Here is a 27,834-nt window from a genome sequence, read left to right on the forward strand (position 1 = left end):
GCTGAAGATCTTATCAGCTGTATTCAGGATCGTAATCCCTGACCAGCAGAGCAGACAGGAGGATGAGGCAGCTCTTTAGCTCGGTGTTGAGTAATTTATCCTTCTGTGTGACTAAGGCAAGGTTTTGTGTGTACTAATAGGACAGCAGGCATTTTATTTCTCATAATGATTGCTCCCCAGACAAAATGAACCCCTATAGCTAATGAAAGGTATTTGGTAATATATTTATAATAAAGTAATATTTGGGTATTTTCATTTTCTTAATTCCTGGAGAACCCCTTTAAATTCATGTCCTGGCTGCGTTGTCACACGTCTGCCATGCTTGCTCATGGTAGATTTTGATCTTTTATCCTCCTTTCTTTCGTTAAATGGCCTACTTTCTCCCTGACAATTAGTTCTGATAAGATAGGCCTTTAGTGAGGAATATTTTGTGCTAACTGGTCCATGTGTGAGCTGGAATGACCCTGAGGTCTGGCAAAAACCTTGCTTGCTGTATGCGTTTCAATGACCTCAATTGCCTAGCAGTGCCCTGCTCCCTCCCTCACTACTGATGGGACACTCGATCCTATTACTGTGTTTGCATTAGATATCGCCTTGCTCTTCTCATTTTGGTTTTCATCAACATCACAAGGTTCTTTTTTTATTTTATATTGTCCCATTTCCTCAGCCCCATCCCCCACCCTGACTCTGGTATTTTTATAGCTATTACACAATAACTATGCTGTCATGTGGTGAAGCTGAGGAGTTTCCTCTCTCAATGAATGTTAGAAGATCAACGGTGGGTTTTTCTAGAGGAAGTATATTGGTAAGAAATGTAATGTCGTGATACTAGCAACTCTTCTCTGCTCCGCCCCACTCTGCTATTTAGTCCTTGCACATTGATGAAATAACTGGCATTCCTTAAATAAGTGGCATCCCACCCCCACTATTGGTGAGATCTGGTCCCTAGATCACCAGTGACCTGATAATCCCGTAGGATTAATATTCCTTGACTGTATAATGCAGGCACCATCCACAGAATACTTTTACTGTTTACGGTGTCCAGAATACGTTAATTAGTTTAAGATTTTATTTTTGTCTGTTTTTAGAATTTCCATTAGAAGCCTGCACCGCCAATACCATCAAAATGCTGAAATCGCACAGTAAATCATGCTTAGAATGAATTTACTCCATGTACTCGCATGATGTGAGTATGCTGCAATTAGTCCTACGATCATATGGGGGCTGACTGTATCGTAAATTACGGTACTATGATACAGTCAGTTCGGCTCAGGGGAGCTGCAGATGATACCCGGGACGGTTTTCCCAATTTAACTATCTACCCAGTTTTTTCCAGCGGATGATTCACCTGTATCCCTGTGGGCCAGTCTGATACTGGTGTACTCCCAAACTGGACCTGCAAAATCAAGGATAAAGGGGTTGGCTCATCTCAAACATTGATGGCATATCACTAGGATATGCCATGAATGTCAGGTGTGGGTACCAAATCTGGGATCCACTCCTATCTACAGAGCAGTGCCTCCGAAGTGAGCGAAGAGCAGCCGTGCAAGTGCGACCACCCTCCATTGAGTTCCAGTGGCCATGTACTTCATTACCCGCTATGAAACATTCTGAAAATAGTCAAGCGGGCCCGCTTGGTTTTTTTCAGAACTCTCATGGCAATGAATGGAGAGCACAGTGTGCTATCCTTCAGTTTGCAGGCCCTGTTCTGGAGATAGGTGTGCGACCCGTACCGATATGCCATTAATATGTGAGGTGTGCCAACACCTTTTTAATATGTCATGCACATTATGGCTGCCTTGTAGATGCCTGTCAGCATGAGGCAGCAATCTTTTTGGGTGGTCCATTGAGAAATTGTGGTCTGCTGTAAGCTTCATCTGTCGTATCACCCCCCAGGGTTGGAATGCTGAGCTCCAAACTCTAACGTGAACCTGGTTTTCCAATACTATCCAATCTCACTGCAGCATAGGGTACCAGAGGAAATGCTGGACCAGGGGATGAATGTTCTCTATGGTTTAATTGCTCAGGGCAGAGCGCCTAGGAGTCTTGCACCTTCCTCCAACAGAATAAAGTCCTATGAGACAATATATTCCTGAGCTCATTGTCACTACTGTTGATTACACTGCCTTCACGTGGCTTAGGTTATGAGATGTTGTACATTGGCTTAACCCTTTTGTGACACGCCTACCTGTATTTATTTTTTCCATTTTCGTTTTCCTTCCATGAACCATTTTAAATTATCACTGTCGGGTGATTTCTGCTGCCTTCTGAGAGTACTTCTTGAGTACCGTATATTTTTTGGACTATAAGTCTCGGCAGGTTGTAGTTCACGTAGGCGTGCACTAAGACCTCACGCCATGCACGTCAGTTCACAGTACTGTGGGAGCCAGAAGAAGCAGTTCTGTGAGTCCTGGATATGTGGCGCCGTCCAGAGCAAGCGAGGGTGTGTGTGTGTGAGTTCCCCTTCTGATGTGGGCCTGTGGGGTCCCATCTGAGACTGGTTGGGCCTATGGGGTCTTCTGGTAAACTGGTCTAAGGCTGTAGGGGGTCTAATGGGAGGCTAATGGAGGCTGGGGGGGGGGGCTGATCTGAGGTCTGATTAACATTGGGGGTCTGGAAAATATTTTTTTCTTATCTTCCAAATCTTTTAGTCTGAAAAATACAGTAAATCCTCAAAGGACTCGTAGAAGAGACAGGGTCCCGATTAACCTGCCCACACAGGAAGATTGACAACCTTCTGTATACACACATTGATACTGGGAAAGTTGCCATGCACCCTGTATGGATGGGGTAATCAGGACTCTTACTATCTCTCCTAGGAGTCCTGCTCCAAATCATAGACCCCCTAATATCACACAGCTCAGGTAGGACATCAGAAATCACCTAGCAGGTTCACTTTAACGCACCCTACAACGTCTGTATGTTTTGATCATGACGCCATTATGTCAGGCTTTTGACCACATAGGAGTCTTGTAATTTAGTAAAATCTCTGTGTAGCTTACTGTGTTAAACCAATGACTTCTCACTAGCTAAGGGTACTTTCACACTAGTGTTATTCTTTTCCAGTATTGAGTTCCATCACAGGGGCTCAATACCAGAAAAAAACGCTTGTTTTTATCCTAATGCATTCTGAATGGATAGCAATCTGTTCAGTAAGCATCAGGATGTCTTCAGTTCAGTCCCTCTTATGGTATTTGGCCGGAGAAAATACCGCAGCATGCTGCAGTTTTCTCTCCGGTCAAAAATCCTGAACACTTTCCGGAATGCCGGAACCTCACAATGCAAGTGTGAAAGTACCCACTCTAGGGATTTATGGGGCATCCCTAGAGGTTCTCCACAATCCCTTTTTTTTTTTTCTCAGGATATATGATAGCCATGCTAGCAGTTTGTGTGTGAACAGAGGTCAACGCATGAATAAAGCCTGGATGTCTGGGGGGACCAGCATATCGTGTCAAATGTGCATCTCCAGCCGGGCTTCCTAGAGAACCTGGTGGAGCTTCAGTGGGAGCCCTCGTGCCTTTACTAACACGGATTGCTCAGACCAAGCTTCTGTTCTAGCGCATATATGGCAAGGAATGAATACCACAAAACGTATAATGAATGGACTTCTCATCACCATGGTGTATGAGGTATCGAAAGCTGGTGCCAGCAAAGGATTACTGACATACTTGTGGCCACAGAATGAAGTATTGTTAGATCAGCATCTTTCTTCTGCCAGGAGTGGGGTTTTCTGCTCTGCGGTGTTTTTGCACGGTCTATGCTCTTTACCCCTGTAGGTTTATCAGCTAGGTCATTCAATAGGAAAATGACAGTTTTCCATCAGTGAGATGTTATATAAATGTGTAAATGACGACTAATATATTAACGTAACATAATCGTTTTGGGGGGGGGGGGGGTGGTGTATTCCCTGCGGCTGCCCTTTTAGGCAATTGGCGTACAAGGGCCCCGATTTACTAATCCTATAGATGGTGAAAGTTTAGAGAAGCTGCCTGGACCTGCACCCGATGTATGATGGTGGCCCAGGATGGAATCATAAATGGGGTGCAAAAATAGACCCTGTACCAGCCATTGGATGGCTTTACTTGGAGACAGGTTTTTATGGCGGAATGTGGTGCAGTTTTGGCTCTAAATGAAACATTTTAGGTAGAGATGAGCGAATTTCATATTTTGAAATTTCGTTCACACTTCGTTTGAAGGTGAATTGCGTTATGGATTCCATTACCACGGACCATAACGCAATTCTATGACTGAATGCATAGCGGAATACCTTTTAGAGGAAGTCTATGGGCTGCAAAACGGATCCGTTCCGTTTCCATTATGCAGGAGAGGACTCCCCTGCAGAACTGAAACGGGACGGATCCGTTTTGCAGCCCATGGACTTCTATTATGATGGAATGAATAATGGAATGCCTCTAAAGGTATTGTTATGCATTCCGTCATAGAATTGCGTTATGGTTCGTGTTAACGGAATCCATAACGCAATTCACCTTTTACCCCCAAATGAAGCGTGAACGAATTTCATAAGCGGAAAATTCGCTCATCTCTAATTATAGGCTCTGTCTGCTTCCCACTAAGCCCTGACCCCTGGTCAAGCATGTACGGGGAAAAAAAGTGTAGAAATCCTAGATGTGTCAATTTGCTTCACTTTGTAGACGGATTTTTAGTCCGACACATTAGTAAATCTGGCCAAACCTGTTGGAGGATTTTATTTGTGGACTATCATTCTGGGCAGCTCTGTAGTTGGCGCTATTGACCTGCAGCGCTCCTTGCGTCTAATCTGACAGTGCATGCTCTCCCTGTGTCTTCGTTGTTTCCTCGCGCACCCCCCCCCCCCCCCACAGGAATACATTGGTGCAATGTCAATGAACAAAATAATGTACCAAGGCAACAATTACCATAAAGCGTAATGTACTAGTTAATTTTCTCCATTAGCATCAAAATATGGAGGTGATCTTTACATCTTGGCATGAAGACGGCCGATGTCTAGACACACCTTTATACATATTTAGAAGACGCTTACTGGCTGCACTATTAATGTGTTATGCAAGCAAGGCGAGGTGTGCGGTTTTCTTCCCTTCCGCCCTATGTTGTGGATACAGAACGCTTGCAGTTTATTTATGGCCTTATATGTTAAAATTAGGGCTGGGTGATTATGGAAAAAACAATTATGGATGATTATCAATTATAATCTTTTTATTTGTTTTCCTCCCCCTTTTTTTTTTTTTTTTCTGTCTGGGTGCACATATATACATTGGAGGGTATGTAATATTTATACAGGGAGGAGGATATATAATGTATATAGAGGGAGGACTGGAGGAGAGTATATACAGTGATCCCTCAAGATACAATGGCCTCAGGATACAATATTTTCAACATACAATAGTCTTTCCTGACCCATCAGTAAGTTGAAACTAGACTCAACATACAATGTCTCAGACTCAGATCCAACCAATCAAGGCCACTTCTCCGGTAAAATAGCTGGATTAGGGTACTTTCACACTAGCGTTAAGGTTTTTCGGTATTGAGTTCCATCACAGGGGCTCAATACCGGAAAAAAACGCTGGTTTTATCCTAACTCATCCTGAATGAAGCGCAATCCGTTCAGGATGCTTCAGGATGTCTTCAGTCCCTCTTACGGTATTTGGCCGGAGAAAATACTGCAGCATGCAACACTTGCCATTGAAATGTATTAATGCCGGATCCGGTACCAAGTGTTCTGGAAAACCGGATCCGCATGTGCAGACCTTTTTAAAATATGAAGAAAAAAAATACCGGATCCTTTTTTCCGGATGACACTGGAGAGACGGATCCGGAAACAAATGCCATCTGTTTGCATACAGATTTTCGGATCAGACGGGCAGTTCCGGCAATGGAACTGCCTGCCGGAATCCTCTGACGTAAGTGTGAAAGTGCCCTTAGATGCTAGTTAGCAGTTATTCCTGACTTATATGTTAGGACTTGTTGTATCTGCTTATTTTTATTAAATCTTGGTTTTCTCTTATCTTGGATGACATTTTCAGGCTTTGGAACCAATTACTCAACTTACAATGGTTTCAACATACAATGGTCGTCCTAGAACCAATTAATATTGTACCTTGAGGGACCAGTGTACATTAAATGTCCTCCTAGTTGTACTGATGCCCTGGGTTCTCAGTGCTCCCATGTAACTAGCCCACCGCTCTTCCCCCAGCGGCCGTGACAGTGGGATCCCGGCTACTGTCATTGCCGGCTCCCGCTATTATATCAGCGCAGCATGTGCAGTCCTCTTCATGTCCCCACCGCCCGTGCCTGGATTAATAGCACAGGCGGCAGGGGTTAAATGACCCCCACCTGCTGAGCTCCTTCAGCACTCCAGAAGAAAAAATATCGATGTCACGATTTTTGAAAAATGAACATTGTCAGTATGAAAGAAAGTGAATTGAATGTGTTTGATTAATCCCGCAGCCGTACTTACAATATGAATGGATATTCCACATCTGACATCCCTTTCAGTCAGTGTAAAGAGTCAGATCTGTGGCGGTCCGGCACATGATTCCCCACTCCAGTCTTAGGAACAAAGGGTTATCTGCTTTGGCTTCACGCCCCATCTGCACGTGCTTCCATTCATTTCTATTGTGCTGCAAAACATGCGGCCAGCACAAGCGTGTCATCTATTTAAAGGGATCTGTCGGCCAGATTTCAGCTACAGAGCTTTTCATCTCAGTCTCCTTGATCTAGATAAAATATACTAGTCTTACCCCCACACGTCTTTTAATTTTTGCTAAAAATCACCTTTATTCATATGCTAATTACCTTCACAAGGAGCCCAAGGGGCTGTCCTTCCGGCAGTTGGAGCCCAGCCGCGCCGTTAATTATTCACTCCCCTCCCCGCATCCATGCGGCATGTTAGAACATGTCCTGTCCGTTTTCTAGTCAAGAATAGCCATTTCTGTAATTGGAATTGAAAAAAAAAAAGTGCTGGATTCACATGGCCGGTATCAATGTTTTGTGGATCCACGGTTTAGAGGCTGCAAAGTAGCCCCAAATTGTTGTTCAAAAAGTTGACTTGTGTTATATATAGGGCAGCGTGGGTTTAAAAAAGTTAAAAACGTCACTGAACCGCTGACATTCTAAGGGCCTGTTTTTTTGGGCGCTAATTTTTGGAGCGTTTCTGCCTCAAAATTAAGCTTCAATTCGGCTCCAAAAAACGCTTCCAAACAGCTGCCCATTCATTTCGGTGGAAAGAAACATAATTTTTTTTTTTCACACGTGTAGATAAAAAGCAGCATGCCCTATCTTGGGAATCGGGGCTGAATCTTTTGTGTGTCTTCCGCAAGTTTTTTGCGCGGATCTACTTCAAAAACCACAGGTGAAAATTCAGCTTTGTATTGAAGTAAAAAAAGACGTGTGTTCTGTACTTACCACGGTCCCTGGCACCCGCGTCACTTCTCATACTGGCACGGATGAACACATCTAAGTTATGGGGGCAGCCAATGGCAATGGGACTGAGCCTCCCTAGCGTCACCCATGATACTAGTGAGGCTCCTTTCCGTTGTGGCCTGCTATTGGCTGCCAACCTCTGTGAGCGGCCCGGTCATATGGGGGGGCATTATAGAACTTGGATAACCCCTTTAAGTACACTATGATTGTTGATGAATGCCAACACTAGGGCCAGGAGCAGGAGGACGTATCTTCCTCCAGTTAAGATGCTATTTTGGAACACTTATGTTTCTGGGGGGTTTAGTATCTGATTCTGGTGGAATTTCTCTTGGCGGCTGGATTCTATAAATAGTTGAAGGACACAGCTTTTGTCCTCTTCCATCTGACCTATCCAAGCTGAGGAGACCTGCTTAAAAAAACAATGTACTGGTATGAAAGGTTGTTGTAGAAAGTGATGTTGGGTTTAGATGCTATGGTTTAGCAATTTACTTAAAGGGAGTCTGTCACCAGATTGTGACCTTATAGACCGCTTACATAGCGCTCTAGCATAGCAGTCTATGATTCTAATGGTACCTTTGATGTGTGCTTCTGAAGTTCCCCCAAGGCAAAAACGGACTTTTATTCAAGGGATCGCAAGTGCCCAGGGCGGGGTTCACCTTGTTGGAGCCCAGGCTGTTCTGCCTCTTTTCGCCATATCCCCGCCCCAGCCTCTTCCTCTGCCCGCCCCGCTCTTCCTTTGCGTCCTCCTTCTCTGCAGCCGAATCCCGCGCCTGCGCTATCCATTGCTTGGCCGGGGCATGCGCACTGCGATGCCCATTGTGGGTGTATCTGGTCCGCCTCCTCGCCGCTGTTTCTCGCTGTTGGCCGGCGCATGTGTAGTAGCTACTGCGATGCCGTGCGCATGCCCCGGTCAAGCAATGAATAGCGCAGGCGCGGGATCCGGCTGCAGAGAAAGAGGATGCAAAGGAAAAGCGGGGCGGGCAGAGGAAGAGGCTGGGGCGGGGATATGGCGAAAAGAGGCAGAACAGCCTGGGCTCCAACAAGGTGAACCCCGTCCTGGGCACTTGCGATCCCTTGAATAAAAGTCAGTTTTTGCCTTGGGGGAACTTCAGAAGCACACATCAAAGGTACCATTAGAATCATAGACTGCTATGCTAGAGCGCTATGTAAGCGGTCTATAAGGTCACAATCTGGTGACAGACTCCCTTTAAGAGAACTGTCCATGCTTGGAAGACGACTGTCTGCCAATTATTTCTGATGACTCCACCATGGACATACACACTTGGCTGAATGAGGCCGTAAATGTCAATGGAGGCTCTCTTAGAGGCCTTCATTGTGGATTCTATCAAATGCATGATTTGAACAGTAAAATGCCATTCATATGATGCAAACATTTTTAACTCCTAATAGTAAGTGGGGTTTGTTGGGCGCGGTTGGTGGCCGTCATTTAAGTGATCTGGGCAGAACAATGGAAATAAGGACTTTTGTGAATGCAGGCTAAGGCCTCAAGCACACGACCGTATCCATTTTACAGTCCGTAAATTGCGGATCAGCAAGATACGGATGCTATTTGTGTTGCAGTGAGTCTGCATTTTTAAGACCTGTTCTGTCTTTTTGCGGAACAGACATACGGATGCGGAAAGCACATAGATCTAAATATATAGATATGTCTGCCAAATTGGTCCACACACCATTGAAAACAGTAGGTCCGTAGGTAAAATGCAGACTTCGCACTGGCCGTATCTGTATTTTGCGGTTCCGCGATTTCCCAACTGTAAAACGTATGTAGTCGTGTGCATGAGGCCTAAGGCAGCAGAATAAAGAATGTTGAGGGCCTGGTACATCAGCAGGTCTCCATGGACAAGACTGTCGACGGGGTTTGATGTCTTTACGGTGGTGTATATGGCCAGTATAGTTTATTAAAGAGGTATTTTAGCCATAAGGAATTGTTACCTATCCACTCGTAGATGATAAATGCTAGACAAGTAGGGTTCTGACCACCATTCCTGCCAGACCCCTACAGATCTACCATATTTATCACTTATCCAGTGGCCAGGTGGAGTAGCCCTTTAAGTGACTGCGCAGTGATTTATTAGAAGTGGATTATTTTCAATGTGATGCAGTCTATTTCAATATAACCTAAATTGGTGTGGTATTGTGAAGCCATTCACTGCCATGCCGATGACCGTGGCCTGTCTCCGGAGCTCGCTGTGTGACGGATGGTAAAGTAACCAGTGAGCACTGATCTCAAACTGTTCACACTAGTGTGCAGAGTATTTAGTAATATTCCCTGTAAAAAGGCCTCAGATGTAATGCAACAGATTGTTTAACTTTCTCGCCGCCCTCACTACACTGTTTCCTGTCATTGCCCTCTGACCAGCGCTTGTGCTGTAATCTTTTCAGTGCTTAGTCAATGAGTTCTGAAATTGTCCTCCATCTTCATTTTAAGACTTGTGTCTGGTAAAATGTCGCAGGGGACATGCTTGGACTTGTCATGCCACCTCGACAGCAGTGCTCCAGCAGTGTCATTTGTATCCTCTCGGCACATTTGCATTCATACATTTGAGCTCTTTTATTATGAGCAGGTGTTTCATTTGATCCCCGATCTGACCCCCAGTCCAGAGCATATTCTTCTGTGGATGTGAGGATAGGTTCACATCAGCGGCGTGAATTCGGTAGCCTGATCTGGCATTGACTATAATGGGATCCTTACTGCTACAGAATTATACTGACAACATTATGTCGGTATAATTCAGTAGATACAGGTCATGCAGAGACACACAGCATTATTCATCATACCCATATAATGCCTGGACCCCTCAAGCAGGAAATTGAGCTAACCCAAGGAGCGTGATTTTGGCACAGGACACCTTAGTTTGAAAGAGGCCTAAGTCGGTCTCCCCTGTGTGGCTGACTTCCTGTGACCGACATGATTGCATCATTACCTAGGAAATCTTTCCTGACAGCTCTCGGGCATCTCTGCCTCCCCACCAAGCTCCACCCTCTTTTTTTTTTTTCGGTATGTCCCGTGTGTATAGAGTTGCTAAAGGCACCTTTTCTACCTTTTTATCTCAGAGAACAGGAGTGCAGTCATATTATGGACGAGTCCTTACAATATTTCGCACCAGAGTTGTATTTCAGTGCTGCAACTTAACACTGTCCCCGCCATCTACTTAGGTTTCGCCCTGTCTGTTCTTATATCACAAGCAGAGACAGGGGAGAACAGGGTGAAGCTGCATCTCGTAGGGCAGTAATTCCCAGCTTTATTGCTGCAAGGTAACGTCTGAAAATGTATCCCCTTCTGGGCAACTACTGATGCCATTCAAGTGACACGTCTTGTGGTTTAACTGAAACAAGCGTACACATGAGACTCCACGTTATTTAATATAATCCTGTGCTGCGCTATGTAGACAAACCAGTGCAGGAATGCTGCTTTAAAGGAGTATTCCGGTTACATAAAGTTACCCTCTATCCACAGAATAGGGGATAACTTTTAGATTAGTGGGGATCCAACTGCTGGGACCCCCATGATCACAAGAACAAATATCCCATAGACCTCAGAGCACCCCTCAATGACCATACTGGCAGGTCGAGCATGCTCACTGCCACTCCACCTCTGGAGAAGTTCCGGAGACAGCTGACTACAGCACTTAGCTGTTTCTGGAACTACATTAGAAATGAATGGCGCATTCGTTTGCATACCCACCCGGCCGCTCTGTTCATTTCAGGATGCTCGTTCTTGTGGTCGGTGGAGCCTCCCACAGATCTAACTATCTCCTATCCTGTGGATTGAGGATAACTTTTAACAACCAGAATACCCCTTTAATGTTTGTACCCTGTGCCACTAAATAAAACAAATCATTTGTTAGATAGGAGTTATGTAAAGGCTCAACGAACTATTCAGGTTTCCAAATGTTGGCGTATAGGACAACCCATTCCCATCGTACCCCTGGTTGATTACCTCAGTGGTTCCACAACAGTTATAGGTTGCTGGTGACAGACTTGCTGCCTCCCATGGTGTTACATCAGCACTGAGGTGATGAATTCCTTCCACGTCAGCTCATACATGACAGGGATGTTTGAGCTGCCGATCTTAGTTCTCGCTGTAAGGAGACTCCTTTGACCACGTTCATGTGGGTGTTTAGTAGGACACTGTATTTCCCTGTATCCTGGGCTGGTGGCCCTCTCATGTGTCACTCCTTCTTGTTCATTGGAGACAGAGTTCATTTGTGTGTAAATAGTGGATTTTATTTTTTTTTTTTTTGGTTGTAGAACTATAAAAAGTTGGCGACTGTTGCAAGACCACCGGAGCTTGCCTCCATTGAAGTTAGTGCGGCTGAGCTGCAGTACCTCACAACTTCTGGAGCACTGTTTTTGGTCAAGAGGTCATGTTCACTTAATCCTGAACCGCCCCTTTAATTCCAAATACAAGATTGTACATATCTGTTCACCTTCACAACACCTTGTGTCCCAGAGGATGACCCTAAGGTCTCCTGCACACGAACGTGTGCACCCCGCGGCCGTGGGGCAGCCGCAGCGTATCGCGGACCCGTTCACTTTAATGGGTTTGCGATCTGCCCGTTCCGCAAAAAGATCTATCTTTTTGCGGAACAGAAGTACGGGAGGAAACCCCACAGAAGCACTCCGTAGTGCTTCTGTAGGGTTCCATTCCGCAGTCCACATCCATGATGCGGAATGCCCACGGAACGGCACCCTTGTATTGCGGGTAACTGGCAGCACAGTTCATGTGCAGGAGGCCTAATGTGCTTTTTTTTTTTTTTTTAACTTGTATTAAGACGGTGACCATGGACTTTTATCTCTCAGAAACCATGGTCAGACATGTGCTTGAGTAGTCGGTGTTGGTGCTCATGCACACAAACGTATTTTCTTTCTGCTTCCGTTCCGTTTTATTTGCGGACTGTATGCGGAACCATTCACTTCAATAGGTCTGCAAAAACAGCGGAAGGTACTCCGTATGCATTCTATTTCCGTATTTCTGTTCCGCAGAAATTCCTATTCGCAAAATCATGGTCCGAGGCCCCATTCAAGTCAATGGGTTTGTGTAAAAAATAAAAAAATAAAATAAAATACGGAACACATCCGTATGTTATCCGTATTTTGCAGATCCATACTGTAGAAATGCTATGCCCAGCCCATATTGCTTATGTGTTTGATTAATAAGTTACTGTTTCCGATCCGCAAAAACATATCGCATATGGAAACCATACGGATATGTTTTGTTGAATAACTGAACGGAAGAGGACTTAAATCAGAGGAGAAAAAAAAACTCTGCTATAGATCAACAGATCTGTGAAAAACAAACCGCAAAACGTTCGTGTGCATTAGCCCTTATATGGAAAAATCTGTATGAGAAGTTCATTGGGGCAAATTTATTAAGACCAGCGTTTTAGACGTTATGACCGGTGACGGCCTCTACATAACTTCGGCAAATCCCCTGTCCGTTCTAAATGTAAGATACCTTCCTGGTCTTACATTTAGACCATTTTCTATGCCTAAAAGCGTAGAAAATAGTAAATAAGACTGGCCTGCCGACCCCCTCCTCTTCCCTGCCCATCCCATACCCACTTTTTTATACCTGGCGTGAGCGGGGAGAAGTTGCAGGTGTGGCACAAAGGACCTTTGTGCTGCAATCTGCCAGAAATTGCCTAATTTAGGTGTCTTTCTGTTTTAGCTGAAACTATTTTAAGGTGCACTATTGTTCCAGGCTGAATCCTAATCTTCTCTTCTCGTACCTGTGGTCAAGTTGACCTATATCTTTTGTGAACTTGTGGTTGCACATCCTCCTTGCATAAAGAAAATGCCTTCCGCCTAGTAACTGACAGATGTTTGAACTGCCGGGCGCTATTGCATACACTGCAACTATAGGTGGCCGGTCACTTGTTCCATTTTCCGTCATGTGCTCAAATTCACAGCGTATTCCTATCTGGTAGAGCCCCGATAACCGATTTAACAAGTCGCACGCCAATTTGATCGTCATGATCGGAACTGTTTCCATTCATTGACCGCAAATGGAGGGGTTATAATTACATAAAGCCTACTATTTAATAGCATTCATGAAAGGGATTGCGTCATCAGGATGACCTCCGCCCATACTAAGGCAGATGAGGCTTCCTCCGGTGATACTCGCCGGTCCTCATAGGTTAGTAATCGGCAAATCAAGAGGCTGACTTCTATTTCTATGCAATGTTTTGACTGAAATAATGAAAAACTGCATTCGTAGATGTAATTCTTCTGTTCAGATTAATCTGTGGATAAAGGAGAATAATGCCTCTGAAAACCACGAGTGTTAAATTTCTAAATGGTATTCTGGGCAGCAGGACATGAGCTCTGTGGCCCATCACGTGTGGTTAGAATGGATTGTAGGAACATTCGCATCCCTGGAAAATGTAGCTGTTTGGAATGTGCGTGTAATATTTTCTATTCTGATTCCTCTTTTCGAAGCAGAAGTTTCTTCCTAGTTTCAGGGATGTTCTGTTCCTGTGTGCATATATTCTGAGCTGATTTAAAGGGGTTGGCCCTTCTCGCACATTGGTGGCATATCACTAGCTCTCTGTCGCCAGTGTCAGATTGGTGCGGCTCCCACTTCTATGACCTGCGTCAATCTCTAGAATGTGGCCTCTAAAGCAAAGGAGAGCGCGCTGCTCATGGTGGCGTGCTCTCCATTCATTTCTATGGGAGCTCTTAAAAGAGCTGAGCGAGCGTGCTCAGCTATTTCCGGAACGTCCATAGAAGTGACTGGCGGCCACCTCTTCACTCATCTATGGGAGTTCCAGAAATGGCTTAGCCGGCGCTCGGCTAAATTGAGGGTGTCTGCGCTTTGGGGACTCTGTTCTGGCGAGCGGGTCCGCCCACTGCCAAGCGTTGCGCCCCGATGCTCCCATAGAAGTGAATGGGAGCGCACTGCACACGCTCGGCAAACTGCTCCCATTCATTTCTATGGGGCAGACGGAAATAGCTGAGCCAGCGCTCAGTGGAGGGCTGTTGCGCATGCACAGTACACCCTTTGTTGTCCTTGTAGGTGCGGATCCCAGAAGTGGGACCCGCACCTATCAGACAATGGAGGCATATACTAGCCATATGCCCCCATTGTCTGAGATGATAAAACCCCTTTAATAGTGTTTTAAAAGTGTGTGTCTGTATATGTATGTGTGGTTATATATTTAATTGCTTTATTTATTTTGGCTCTAACTATTTAAACCCCCTTTTTTGTTTTAATTGCTTTCCCCAGTGTGTTTTATCACGTGAATTAAAAGATTTGAGAATACAGAAGCTGACGCAGGCTAAGTGAATAAATATATTTACTAAGTGCGATTAAATCTAAGGTAAAACGGAGAAATCGCATACAGAATAAATAATAATCAATGAAATGGCCTGCCCAATACAATATGGAATGGGGGGGCCTCCAGCTGCTGTGTCGTAGCACATGGCTGACACCTCATGGTGGTACAAGAAATACAGATGGGGCTCTTTCACACGAGCGCTACCCATGCTTGGAATCCGCAGCATGAAAGACAGCCAAGCCCCTTTCCGGACAGCAGAGACGCGGAGCAGTAACATGACTGATAATGCTCCGTACCTCTCTCTGATCTTTTTACTACAAAATCGCAGTGCGATAAAGTTGTCACTGAGAGGCAAAGAGAATTATCAATCGTGTTAATGCTCCGTGTCTCTGCTGTCCGGAACGGGGCTTGGCGCCCCGCACGGGATCCGCTCGTGTGAAAGAGCCCAGCATAGTGTTTCAAATCGATACATCCTACCTGAATGAAGTTCCTCAATGGAGTGCAAATTTGTCTGCACACCAGGTTTATGTGCAGCACACATGTCTCTGAGGTAACCACTCAGGAATTTGGCTGTCAGCACAATGGTGGTTGGGGGGTTTGCGTATGTTATCTAACTGCCATTACTCAGAATATAGATGGCGATATAAAAGGGGCAGAATTAAAGATGACCGAACACATTGTGTAAAATACCCTTACAACAGTGTTTGTGTTTTTTGTTTTATTTTTTAAATGTGTGTGTTTTTATTATGATTTTTTTTTTTTTTTTAATCTAATTTCTCTCCAGTGCAGTATTGCTTGCTTTTGTGGCACCATGGCCTGCCGCAGGGGGTAGCAGCTTGCTGGCCTATGGTAGGGTAGTTCTCACTCGTTTCGGGATCTTGTTTTATGAACCAAGATTTGGCAGGATATCGGATGCGTTCATACATGTAGTAAAGTTTAACACACAAGAATTACATTGCCCTGCCCAAACAAGCTTACAAACAAACAAGTTTATTTAATTTACGGTAATCACCATCTTTATTTAGGGAGTGGAAGAAACGTACGCTGGAAACTTAAACTGCACTTACTGGTTAGAGCAGTAGAGGGCAGTCACAAGGCTTAGCCCCCTTGAAGCTTGCAGAAAACTGCTGGGTTTTAAGTGGCTGTTTTTTCCTTCCCCCCCTGTAATGGTAGGTGCGTTTTACAAGACTTGATTAAAGGCTTTATTTTTTTGTTTTTTACACACAAATTATCTTGTCGGACATAACTTTTTGCGCTGCTGCTGATAATTTCTTTGACTCTTTAAGTTGTGAAATGACAAGATTTTGTATTTGCTTATATGTCAGCCTTTCCTGTTTTTTTAATTCCATTAAATTATTAACCATGCATTAATCATGCCGAACACTGCGTGGGGGGTTATTCTGCTAGTCCTACTTGAACATTTAATTTTAATATGTCACTTTACATTTTCCATGACGTGAACCGTGTCCTTTATTCCGTCTCTACAGTTGCTGAATGAAAAAAATAAATTGATTTATGTTGATTAGTTAGTAGCAAAAATCATGGCCTAAGAGCAATAGAGGGGCTGAAAAACACATAAAAAAATTATGAAACGGATGAAAACTTAACAAGTGACTAATATGTCAGTGACCTGGGTAGAGGATAATACAATTTTATGGTTCTGTTACTTCAATTTTCAAGGTCATAACTTTTTATTTTTAACTCTTAAACTTGACAAACACTGCTAGGTTTCTATGAAAATCTGACAATGTACAGTTTTTATTGACCTGGGTCACTAGGGACTTCTCTGAATGGAGTGGTAGTGCCCATGTTAATACCGCTATTCACTGCTATGGGATGGACTTGGACAAGTGGACTAAATCTCCATTCAGAGAGGGGACTTGGGGACCCCTCATTCTTTGGACCCCATGTGATCTGATATTTATCAGTTATCCTGTTGATTCGTGAGAAAACTCCTCTAAAGGGAAGGAAACAACCTCCCCATCAAACTGTTTGGATAGAAACCTAGCTGGGGTTCACCTGATTAAAACGCAGATTTTCTTTTGTAGATCTGAGGCTCCATTCCCGAGTTATGACACTTTTAGATGCGTTCCTTACCGTGATCACTGAGAGGTTTCAAAACATCAAATCTGACCCCAAATGAACAAGAGACCCTAAATGCCCTACCAAAAGAGCAAACTATAGTGATCAAACCCTCAGACAAAGGGGGAAACATAGTGGTCCTCGAGAATAAGATATATGTTGGCATGTGCAAACGTACTCTGGATGATGGGGCGAGACAACAGCAACTGATTAGTAAGTTACTTTCACACTTGCGGCAGAGGATTCCGGCAGGCAGTTCCGCCGTCAAAACTTGTGCAAACTGATGGCATTTGTCAGACAGATCAGGATCCTGATCCGTCTGACAAATGCATTGAAATGCCGGATCTGTCTCTCCGGCGTCATCTGGAAAAGCGGATCTGGCATTTATACTTTTTTCAACCTTTTTTGCAGTCTGAGCATGCTCGGACCGCAATGCTGGATCAGTTTTGCCGGAACACTCGGGGCCAGATCCGGCTTTAATGGGGGAAAAATGCTGGATCCGGCATTCCGGCAAGTGTCCTGGAATTTTGGACAGAGATAAAACGCAGCATGCTGCGTTTTATCTCCGTCCTGAAAAGGCTAAAAAGACTGAACTGAAGACATCCTGAACGGATTGCTCTCCATTCAGAATGCATTAGGATAAAACTGATCAGGAACTCTATGCCGGAAAAGAATAGCGCAAGCGTTTGTTACCACAATACCCGGTACTACCATCTTTTTATAGCCTACCTAAGAGTCACAAGGGGGTGCGGGCTTTTGCGACCATTTCTAGTAAGTCTGCCAACTTATGTACGAGACTCAATGGACGTTGTGTATTGTGAAGATGGTATGTTCCTAGCAAGCCTGGATTTGAGGGTCTGTACAGTTTAATTCCGCACAAAAAAGGGTGTGAGGCGGTAGGAGCCTTCCTGGCGGAGAGGGACACATCTATCGATGCACAAGGACAGTGGCAGAGTTACTGCAATTCATCTTAAGACACAACATATTCTCCTTTTGATCGGGATATCTACCATCAGCTCAAGGGGGTGGCAATGGAGAGCCCATGTGCCCCGACTTATGCAAACCTATACCTGGGCTGGTGGCAAAAGGAGCCTGTTTGGTGAAAGGATGGATTTGATGGACCTCGTCCATTGTTTTATGAATTTGAAAGATTTGTTTCCGTGCTGAAAGTGAATGGTTTGGGGTTGTATTTCACTTATGAGATCAGTGACGCCCATCTCACATTTTTAGGCTACTTTCACACTTGCGTTCAGAGCGGATCCGTCTCAGACGGATCCGCTCATATAATGCAGACGGTGGCTCTGTTCAGTACGGATCAGTCTGCATTATATTGTTAAAATATTTCTAAGTGTGAAAATAGCCTCAGACGGATCCGTCCAGACTTTCAATGTAAAGTCAATGGGGGAAGGATCCGTTTGAAGATTGAGCCATAGTGTGTCATCTTCAAACGAATCCGTCCCCATTGACTTACATTGTAAGTCTGGACGGATCCGCATGGCCAGGCGTACACCCGAACGCTGCAAGCAGCGTTCAAGTGTCCGCCTGCTGAGCGGAGGCTGAACGCTGCCAGACTGATGCATTCTGAGTGGATCCGCGTCCACTCAGAATGCATTAGGGCTGGACGGATGCGTTCGGGGGCGCTTGTGAGCCCCTTCAAACGGAGTTCACAAGCGGACACCCGAACGCTAGTGTGAAAGTAGCCTTAGAACTCTCCATCAGAATCAGTCAATCAATAAAAATAGCGACTAGGATGTTTTGCAAATAAACAGCCACCAACTCCCTAACGCAATAGGAGAGTGGTCATCCACTCCCTCTGAAACGGGGGATTCCCAAGGGCCAGTACTTGAGGGCCCAATGGAATTGCTTGGAAAGGACGGACTTTAAGGTGGTGGCGGATGACCACCAAAGGAGGTTTACATAAAGAGGCTATCTGCCATCTTCCCTCAAGGAAGCATATCCTCATGCGGCAAATTGCAATAGGGATGAACTGCTACAACCTAAAAATCGAGATGATGGGGATGAAAAGGTGAGGATTATTGGGACATGTGACATCCCGCATAGAGAATTACGAAAGATCCTTCAGGACCACTGGGCAATTTTAAAATCAGACCCTGATGTGGGTGAGTACCCTGCGATCACCTACCGGAGAGGGGGCAACCCGAGGGACAAATTGGTCCACAGTACTTTTAAAACCCCTATTGGAGAGAGCTGGCTTCCTAAAAAGCCTTGTGGCACATTCAAATGTGGTAATTGCATGCAAAGCCCTCAAAAAAGGCAGTCAAGTAACCAGTTCGGTGACCAAACAGTTATAATATAAGATCTTTTATTAACTGCAAATCTACAGGCGTGGTATACGTAGCCACATGTGAATGCCAAAAATAATTTTTTCAGTTGCGGTATTGGACAATTATATTTAACAATCAGTACATCATCTATTCATTGTTTTATCCGTTCTGTGTTTGTTTTATGATCTCGTATTATCGCATAGTTTTAGATGCGTACAATAAATTGTATTTCAGATTTCTCTATTTCGGTGTGACTGAGTGCCCTTCTATATTTCTGTAACCTCCTGATTGTATTGATTTGGGTGCATCAATTTCAGTTGGAGCACCGTACCATTCCTGATATACTGTGAGCCGCCCCATATACCTAATACTAGAATGTGTATATTGCAGCTGTGAAGGGAGCCTTGTGTGTGCAATCATGTGCTATACCACTGTAAGAAATAAAAATATTGTTTTTATAAAATACCTTATTTTATTAATCGTAAAAATAATCAATAAAATACTCTATTACTAAAATATTTGTTTACTGCAGCCCTAGTATGAAGAGACTAAATAGCAGGTAATCTCCTGTGGTTGTTTAACTCATGACTGGACAATAGCTTTAAGGGGTTCAACTACCTCTGTTGGTTGTGTAGTTTTTAGTGAGTGGAGAAGATTTAGAATTACCGTATAAACGTTGTTGTTTTTATTTTCTTCATTTTGCAGAAGCGTATGTAGTAATCATGTGTCTTTATCACCGTAGATGCTGCAGGATTGTCCTAAGGCGCGCAGGGAAGTGGAGCTGCACTGGAGGGCGTCTCAGTGCTCGCACATTGTAAGGATTATTGATGTATATGAGAACCTCTACCAGTCACGAAAATGCCTACTTATAATAATGGAATGGTAAGTAAGTGTGCTCGGTTTAGTACTTGCTGATGGCATACCTGTCGGTATTACTGCAGAGCCCTGCCTTATTGTGACTACCTTGCCATGTTGGTTGTCCTATATATTGTTAAAGGGGTTGTTGGAGATAATTAAGTCTCAGACAACCCCTGCAATTGCTTTAATATGAAATACATGGTATACCCCCCCCTGTTTCTGCAGCGATGGCCTAGTACTCCCGCAGCTGTTTGTTTAGAAGAAGCAGTCGCATGCCGCAAACAAACAGCGGCGGGAGTACCAGACTGTCGCGGTGCTGGAGAAACCGTATACTGTGTGTGTGTGTGTGTGTGTGTGTGTGTGTGTGTGTGTTGTAGCAAAAAAAAAAAAGACAATTTGTAGTTTTTGGGGTACATATAATCATTGATTAACTTTAATTAAAAGGGGTTTTATAAGATTTTTATACTGATGCCCTATCCTCAGAATAGGTAATCAGTATCTGATTGTTGGGGGCCTGACATCTGGCCCCCCACCAATCAGCTGTTTGAGAAGTGCTCCTGTGAGCACCACTGCCTTCTTGCAGATTCCCAAGCACAGCGCCATACATTGTATAGTAGTTGTGCTTGGTATCACAGCTCGGCCTTATTCACTTCAATGGGGCTGAGCTGCTCCTAGGCCAAGTGACCGATGAACATTTCATCACTTGGCCTCGGGAAAGCAGAGAGAAAGCCGCGGCACTCACAGGAGCACCGTCGCCTTCTCAAACGGCTATACTGCAGAGGTCCTAGATGTTGGTCCTGAGGACAGGTCATCAGCATCAACAACTCCGTTAATTCTTTCTGGGGAGGAATAGAAAAAAAACAAACAGGAATACTGTTGCTTTTTGCGTTGTAAATTTAATGACGTTCACTTTTGGTAACTTTACTCGCTGTGATTTACAGCAATACCATATATACATGTAGTTTAAGTTTTGTCACTTTTGTACATCGAAGGGGTTATCTCACAACTACAAGGCACTTACTAATGTATAGTGATTGCCCATATTGCCTCCTTTGCTGGCTTGAGTTGATGCATGTTTCCATCACGTTATACTCTGCTCATATCCAGGGGTCATGGTCACATGATACAAAGTGTGTATCTGTGAGATCTCATTCATAAGGATCCAGCTTTTCCCGCCCCGGCTGCTGATTGACATGTTTCCTACAGTGATCAGCAGCAAGGAGGCCAGGGAGAGCTGGAACCTCATGAATATATGTTGAGATAAGATTATCCTTTCCAAAGGATATAGGGCCTTTTTACCAAGCCGAGAATTGAAAAAGATCAATGCTAACAAGCCCTCATAGTAATGATCATTGGCAGTGATCTGTCAGTGTAAATCTACCACCGATTACTCGATGAACGAGCGCAATTGGATCATTAGTGTAGCACAAAAAAATCATTGTTTCCTGATGGTGGATTCTGCTGTGTAAACATTACCTGCTTCTGGGGTACAGCGAGTCTGTATGGGGAACAGCCATGGCATTAGTGATCGCTCCGCCCCATACTCTGCAGGAGATCGCTGTATGTAAATGCATCGGTCTCCTCCGCAAGCAATCAGCAGATTGTCGGGAAGGAATGCTTCCTTCCCGACAATCTGCTTGTACATAGGCCGGTGTAAAGGGACCTTCACCAAAATCACTAGGAGTCCAACCACTGGGGCCCCCCACCAATTACAAGAACAGGGTTACAAGTCCAGTTCGACAAGAATTGCACTCAAGCATGCACACTGCTTTTGCATTCAAACGTTATGGGACTGCTGAAGATGGTTGTCCTCTGTGATTGTCGTCAGTCTACTAGAATGGAGTGACAATGTGCATGCCATTCCAATGGGACCCTTGTTCTCTGGATCCATGGGGGTCCAAATGATCAGTCTTGGGCTAGTTACACACTAGCATTGGAGATCCAGCAGGCTGTTCTGGAAGGGAACAGCCTGCTGGACCTTTGGGCACTCCGGCATTGCCGGAGGTTTGTAAGGCCCCTCTCACTATAATGAGGACTGGCGGAGATCTGGCTGGGTTCTGGCAAATATGGAGAGAACCGGCCAGAAGAAAACTGCTGCATGTTTAACGCTGGTGTGCAACTAGCCTTATCTATCTTTTGGATCGATGAGAAATAGTCTTTCTGAGATGCCACCTTTAATGACATCTGTGACATCACTTTTGTCATGAAGAAAACACTATTCCATACCAAAATATATCATTAGTTTGGAAGAGATTACACTATGCTTTGTAGTCTCATTATGCAGCATGAATTGTGGCCGGTCTGTAATCAGTTTGTCTGATGTACATTATTATTTACCATACTCTAAATTAGATATAGATATAATTTTTTTTTATTTTTTTCCAGTTTGGATGGCGGCGAACTCTTTAGTCGAATTCAGGATCGAGGTGACCAAGCCTTCACTGAGAGAGGTATGTGTGTGCGCCTTCTTCCAAAAATGAGCACCCCACTGTGTATGTGAGTGCATATCTGTAGATGGTCCCTGTAGCATCAGCACTTTATGCTCTACGTTTCTCTTGCTTTCAGTATTTGGGGCAGTAATTCGCTGTCTGGCGGCCATTTATGTTTGTTCCCATTGGTTCTAGTGGGGCTAATCTCTGCTTTGCCTCGGAAGGATTGACTGTCAGATCTCCCTGGCACTCGGCTCCAAGAGGCCCCATGCCTAATCTCTCTCATTGTCCTGTGATTGTTTAAATTTCTGCCGCCGATATCAGATCAGATATTGATGACCTAGCTCTGTGATGGCGAGCCTTCTGCACCCCAGTTGTGGTAAAACTACGACACCCAAGATGTACACTTGCTTGGCTGTTCTCAGAACTAGAAATGAATGTAGCATGCTGGGAGTTGTAGTTTCACCAAAGCTGGACTGCCGGGTGTTAGCAATCCCTGATTTAGCCTAAGGATAGGAAAATCTGTCAACAGGGTCAACCCTATTAAACAAGGCTAGTAGGGTTGATCCTACTCATGATTTGTTTTAACATGCCAGAGAAAACAGGTGCTTACTGTGGCACACAGAGCTGGCTCATTACCGCAGGGCCAAGCTGAGGACGCTGATGCCTTGTCAGTATAGTTGAGGGGGTTCAGAAGAAGGAATTGAGGTGCACCGAGCAGCAAAGGCCTGCCTTTCAGTGCACTGCAGCCCTACTTATAGAAGAAAACAGTTTTCTCTGGAATGGTGACACCTGTTTTCACCATGAATGTTTCCATTATAAGGGTTGATCCTGCTTAACGATGTATTTTTTTTCTATACTGCAGAGGCTTCAGACATCATGAAAAGCATTGGAGAAGCAATACAGTATTTACACTCAATCAATATTGCCCACAGAGATGTTAAGGTATGACGGTCCTTTCATTGCAATATTGGGGGTTGGGAAGAGTATGTTCTTGGGATATGCTGTACTTCAGGCCGGGTTCACATGTACCGTGGGGGAGGGGAAAGAGTATATAATTTCACTGGCTCTTTTCGCTGACCTTTATTTAAAAAAAAAAAAAGAAAAAAAAGAGAAACGTTGTTTTAATTCGTTTTCTGTTATTAGAGTACTCGATTACTCGATAGAATACTTCATTACAAAAATAGTCGATAGCTGCAGCCCTAGTTGCAATTGACTCTGCTTTTAAGTAAAGTGCGCGTCAAAATGATGTAAAACTGATTAGTGATGGGGAATTTCCGAAACTGTGTAAACGGTTAGATGGATGCACAATCCGTTACAGCTGTTGTGCCCTCTGTAAGCGATTGTGCATACCAAGGCCCTGTTCACACTATCATCATAGACTGTGAATCAGCCAGAATCCACATTCGCTGAAGTGCTAACTGCTTCATTTTAAACCAAGGGACCTGATGGACTCCATTGACTTTAATCACGTCTGTGTCCCTTCTTCTGTTCTTGACATGTAAATTTGCACTGTTACTATTAAAATGGGCCTGTAGCCTCTCCTGACATGTCTAGTTTAGTAGCCGCTTGCATCCCTGCTGCAATAACCGTTCTGGAGAGCCTGTTCTTATGGCTCCATTCCTTTATTATTCCTGCTAGAAGTTATAAACCCCAATCACTTACAATGAAGGTCTGTCTGGGTGTTACCACCTGCACTGTCTAACATTATCAAGTCGGTGCTGCCTGTGTCAGACTGTGTAGTCACGCACCCCCCTCAACAGAGAAAACCCACATGGACCTTCTAGCAGGAATAATACAGGAATGGTACAACATAGTCATAAGAATAGATGCTCCAGAATTGTTACATGGGGAATGCAAGTAGTTAGTAAAACACACATCAGGGGAGGCGCAGGACCACTTTAAAGGGGTTTCCTAAGTCATTAACAAAAAAATAGTCTAAAGCCTCTAAGGGTCCAGTCACACATCCGCAAATGGGTCCGCATCCGTTCCGCAATATCGGGTATGGGTGCGGACCCATTTATTCTCAATGGGACACGAATAGATGCAGAGAGCACACTATGTGCTCTCTGCATCCGCATTTCCAGAGCGCGGCCCCGCAAAAAAAAAATAGAACGTGTCCTATTCTTGTCTGCAATTGCGGACAAGAATAAGCAGTTCTGTGGGGGGTGCCGGCCGGGTGTATTGCGGATCCGCAATACAGTACGGATGTGTGAATGGACCCTAAATGGGATATTAACAATCGGTATTCACCTGTCTCATCTTCCATTTCCAGCCCCATCGCTCCAGTGCTCCCTGCTAGGCTTTGTTACTTGACTACAGCAATGACATGTGTATAGCCAAAGTGACTGCTGCAACCAATCTCTGATCTTGGTGGTCTCATGCTGTATACCACTGAAGCCAGCAATTGGCTGCAGGGGTGACATGGGGTACATGTCCAAACCCAACGGGAAGGACCGGAGCTCTGACGCTGAAAATGTGGACGATTAAAGGGGTTTTCTGAGCTTTTAATACTGATGACTTATCCTCTGGTTAGGTCATTAGTATATGTTCGGTGGGGGTCCAACATCCTGGACCGCCAATCAGCTGTTTGAGAAGGCAGCAGTGCTCACAGTAGCAATGCGACCTTCTCTCAGCTTTTCCTAGGCCATGGGACAGATAAACGTGTCCTCACATGGCCTAGGAAAAGCTGGGAGAAGGCCGTAGTGCAGATCAGCCCTATAGAAGTGAATGGAGCTGAGCGTGATACCAAGCACAGTCGCTATACAATGTAAGGAAAACCCTTTTAACTGGTGGTTATGGTTTTTATTTTTATTTTTTTCTCTCTTCCCCCCCCCCCCCCCCCCCCCTTCATCACAAAGTGGCTTTGCTGACCAAGATAATTTTTAAAGGGGTTGTCCAAGTTAGTTATTGCAACATAACAGTACATAGTATCGTCTATATAGCAATTCAGTGAATGACCCTTTGTGCCACTGATGAACTCCAGTTTTTGAGTAGTGATCATCCTTTAAGGGAAGAGAAAGTAATGAGTTCTTCTGACATGGCGAGCAAGGTTCAGCGTGATCTTGGCTCCTGCCTTCGCTGAATTAAATATTTACTTCGGCAGTCTTATAAGCTGGTGTAATGTGGAATTCCAGTTATGACGGCTCACTACATGCTTTTCCACTTACTCCTTCTGGTTAAATGTAGATGTCTTGGGTGCCAACTGTTATACAGTCTCCCAGCATAGGCTTCCAACTCTATGACGACACTTAGCTGGTGATGCCAGGATCGGGGATACTTTTTGCAGTGGGCGCTAACACTGCCATCTATAGGACATGCTGTGATTTAAGAAAACTGCTTGCCCGTTGATTTATGTTTTTGTTTTTATATATATTTAACTGCATAGAATCCCGTTGACTAGAACGTATCTGATATTGGGGTTAATGTGAGAAAGTCAGCTGCATCCAACATCCCCCAATTCTCTGCGTGTTCTTTACCTTGCATGCATTGACGTGATTGCTTGGTCATGTGTATCCGTGCTGTCTGTCCCATGTATAGGAAGCTTTCCTTGTCATATGATGGCAATAACCTCTTCGTTCTCTGATTTCCATTGCAGCCAGAAAATCTCCTCTACACGTCCAAAAGACCAAACTCTGTCCTGAAGCTCACAGATTTTGGCTTTGCTAAAGAAACAACAACTCATAACTCTTTAGCAACCCCTTGTTACACACCGTATTATGTGGGTGAGTATTGGACTGGCTAAATGATGTTGTGTGTCCGGTTATGGTTGCCTTGTAGCTCGTGACGTCCCTTTTCGGGACTGGGAATGGAGAAGTTCTCTGCTGTAAGGAGATTGTATGACAAGTAAGGTCACCTTTGTCATACATACCATGTGACCATGGCTGGGACCTTGTCCTTTCTCCCTTTTTTTTTTATTCTCCTGATGAATCTGCACTGTTAGCAATTAGGACTTTATAGAGACTCGCCCCATTATTACGATGGGTGACTGTACCATCTTCTTACTTGAAATTAATGTAGGAAGGTGTTATATGTGCCTAGTACCAATGAACTGTCTCATTTGTGGCTTTTGATTCAGGAAGCTACAATTTATACCTTTTTCACATACAGTTTAGTGACGTATGTTCAGACTTGTGATACAGATCTCATCTTATCTGTGATGATGATGCTAGTTGGCAACACTTAAAGAAGAACTCCTGAAAAAAAATGTTATTCTGTGACCTGCTCCAAAGGTACATGATGTAATCTGTAGTGACGGTAATCTTACCAGTGTCTGTATTTTTGAGTTATCCCCTCCCTTCTGCTGCTAAGCTGTGTCATGTGACCAGCAATCAGACTTTCCAAAGCACACACAGCATCTTATGTGTGGGCTGAAAGTCAGGTTCTCTATGTATTCCTATGGGAGTCTCAATGTCAGTCTCATAGGAATGACTAGAGAAGTAACTGACTTCCTGTCCTGTGTCAGTTGGAGATAAGAGAGCTGGTCAGATGACACAGATGAGGATCAGAAGGGAGGTTATAACTCTCAAATACAGTCACCAGTAAGACGATTGCCTTCACTACAGTTGACATCATGTACCTTTCTAGCAGGTCAGAGAATAAAAAGGTTTGTGGGAGTTCTTCATTAAAAGGTGTTTTCTGGGGGTAAAATATCGATGACCTATCTTCAGAGCAGTGTAGTTCTGGCACCAGAGCTACTGTAGAACAGGTGATCAGTGGGGGGGGGGCTTCGGCGGCAAGTGTCAGACCCCCCCGCTGATCAGATATTTATAGTCTAGCAATATTAAAATCCTGCAATTCCCCTTTTAATAAATCTCTTCCCCCCCCCCCCCCCCCCATTGATTTAGGCTTTTATTTGATTGTCACTAATTCTTGTAATGTTCTCTTCAAGCTCCTGAGGTTCTGGGCCCAGAAAAATATGACAAATCATGTGATATGTGGTCACTTGGTGTCATCATGTATATTCTGTAAGTATCATAAATACCAATTTTTCCTTACTTTTTGATATTCTGTTATTTATTGTGTGAAAATCTGTTTAAGTAGATCTAAAAGCTAAGGCTAGTTTTACACTAGTGGCAGGGGAGTCCGGCAGGCTGTTCCAATGGGTGAGAAACAGCCTGTCGGATCCATCCTGCCGCTAGTTCACGTGTGCCCCCCGACTGCCGCTCCGTCCCCATTGACTATAATGGGGTTGGCGGTGGAGTTCCGACTGCAGTGCACGGCAAGAGGCATCCGGACTAAAAGTACTGCATGTCGTAGTTTGTCCGGCTTCCTCTCGCCATGCTGCCACCTGAACTACGCCCACGCCCGCATTATAGTCAATGGGGACGGAGCGGCTGAACAGCCTGCAGGACTCCCCTGCCGCTTATGTGAAAGTACCCTTACATTTGATTAAGTTATTGGTTAAACTACTGTATTACTTTAATGAAAATCTCCTTTCTCAGTGGAAAGTTCTCAATA

The 27,834-nt window shown here is 44.4% G+C and overlaps 1 protein-coding gene across 1 annotated transcript in view; it reads left to right on the top strand.

Moving 5' to 3' along the window:
• MAPKAPK2 (MAPK activated protein kinase 2) overlaps positions 1–27,834 on the top strand; it is a 53,149-nt gene that overhangs the window by 14,308 nt on the left and 11,007 nt on the right. The window contains exons 2-6 of the mRNA XM_044288461.1: positions 19,830–19,969; positions 22,331–22,395; positions 23,240–23,319; positions 25,973–26,099; positions 27,266–27,341. Of these exons, the coding sequence (XP_044144396.1) occupies positions 19,830–19,969; positions 22,331–22,395; positions 23,240–23,319; positions 25,973–26,099; positions 27,266–27,341 (488 nt within the window). The remainder of the gene's footprint in view (positions 1–19,829; positions 19,970–22,330; positions 22,396–23,239; positions 23,320–25,972; positions 26,100–27,265; positions 27,342–27,834) is intronic.

Source organism: Bufo gargarizans, chromosome 3 (assembly GCF_014858855.1).
Source record: "Bufo gargarizans isolate SCDJY-AF-19 chromosome 3, ASM1485885v1, whole genome shotgun sequence".
NCBI classification, from domain to species: Eukaryota; Metazoa; Chordata; class Amphibia; order Anura; family Bufonidae; genus Bufo; species Bufo gargarizans.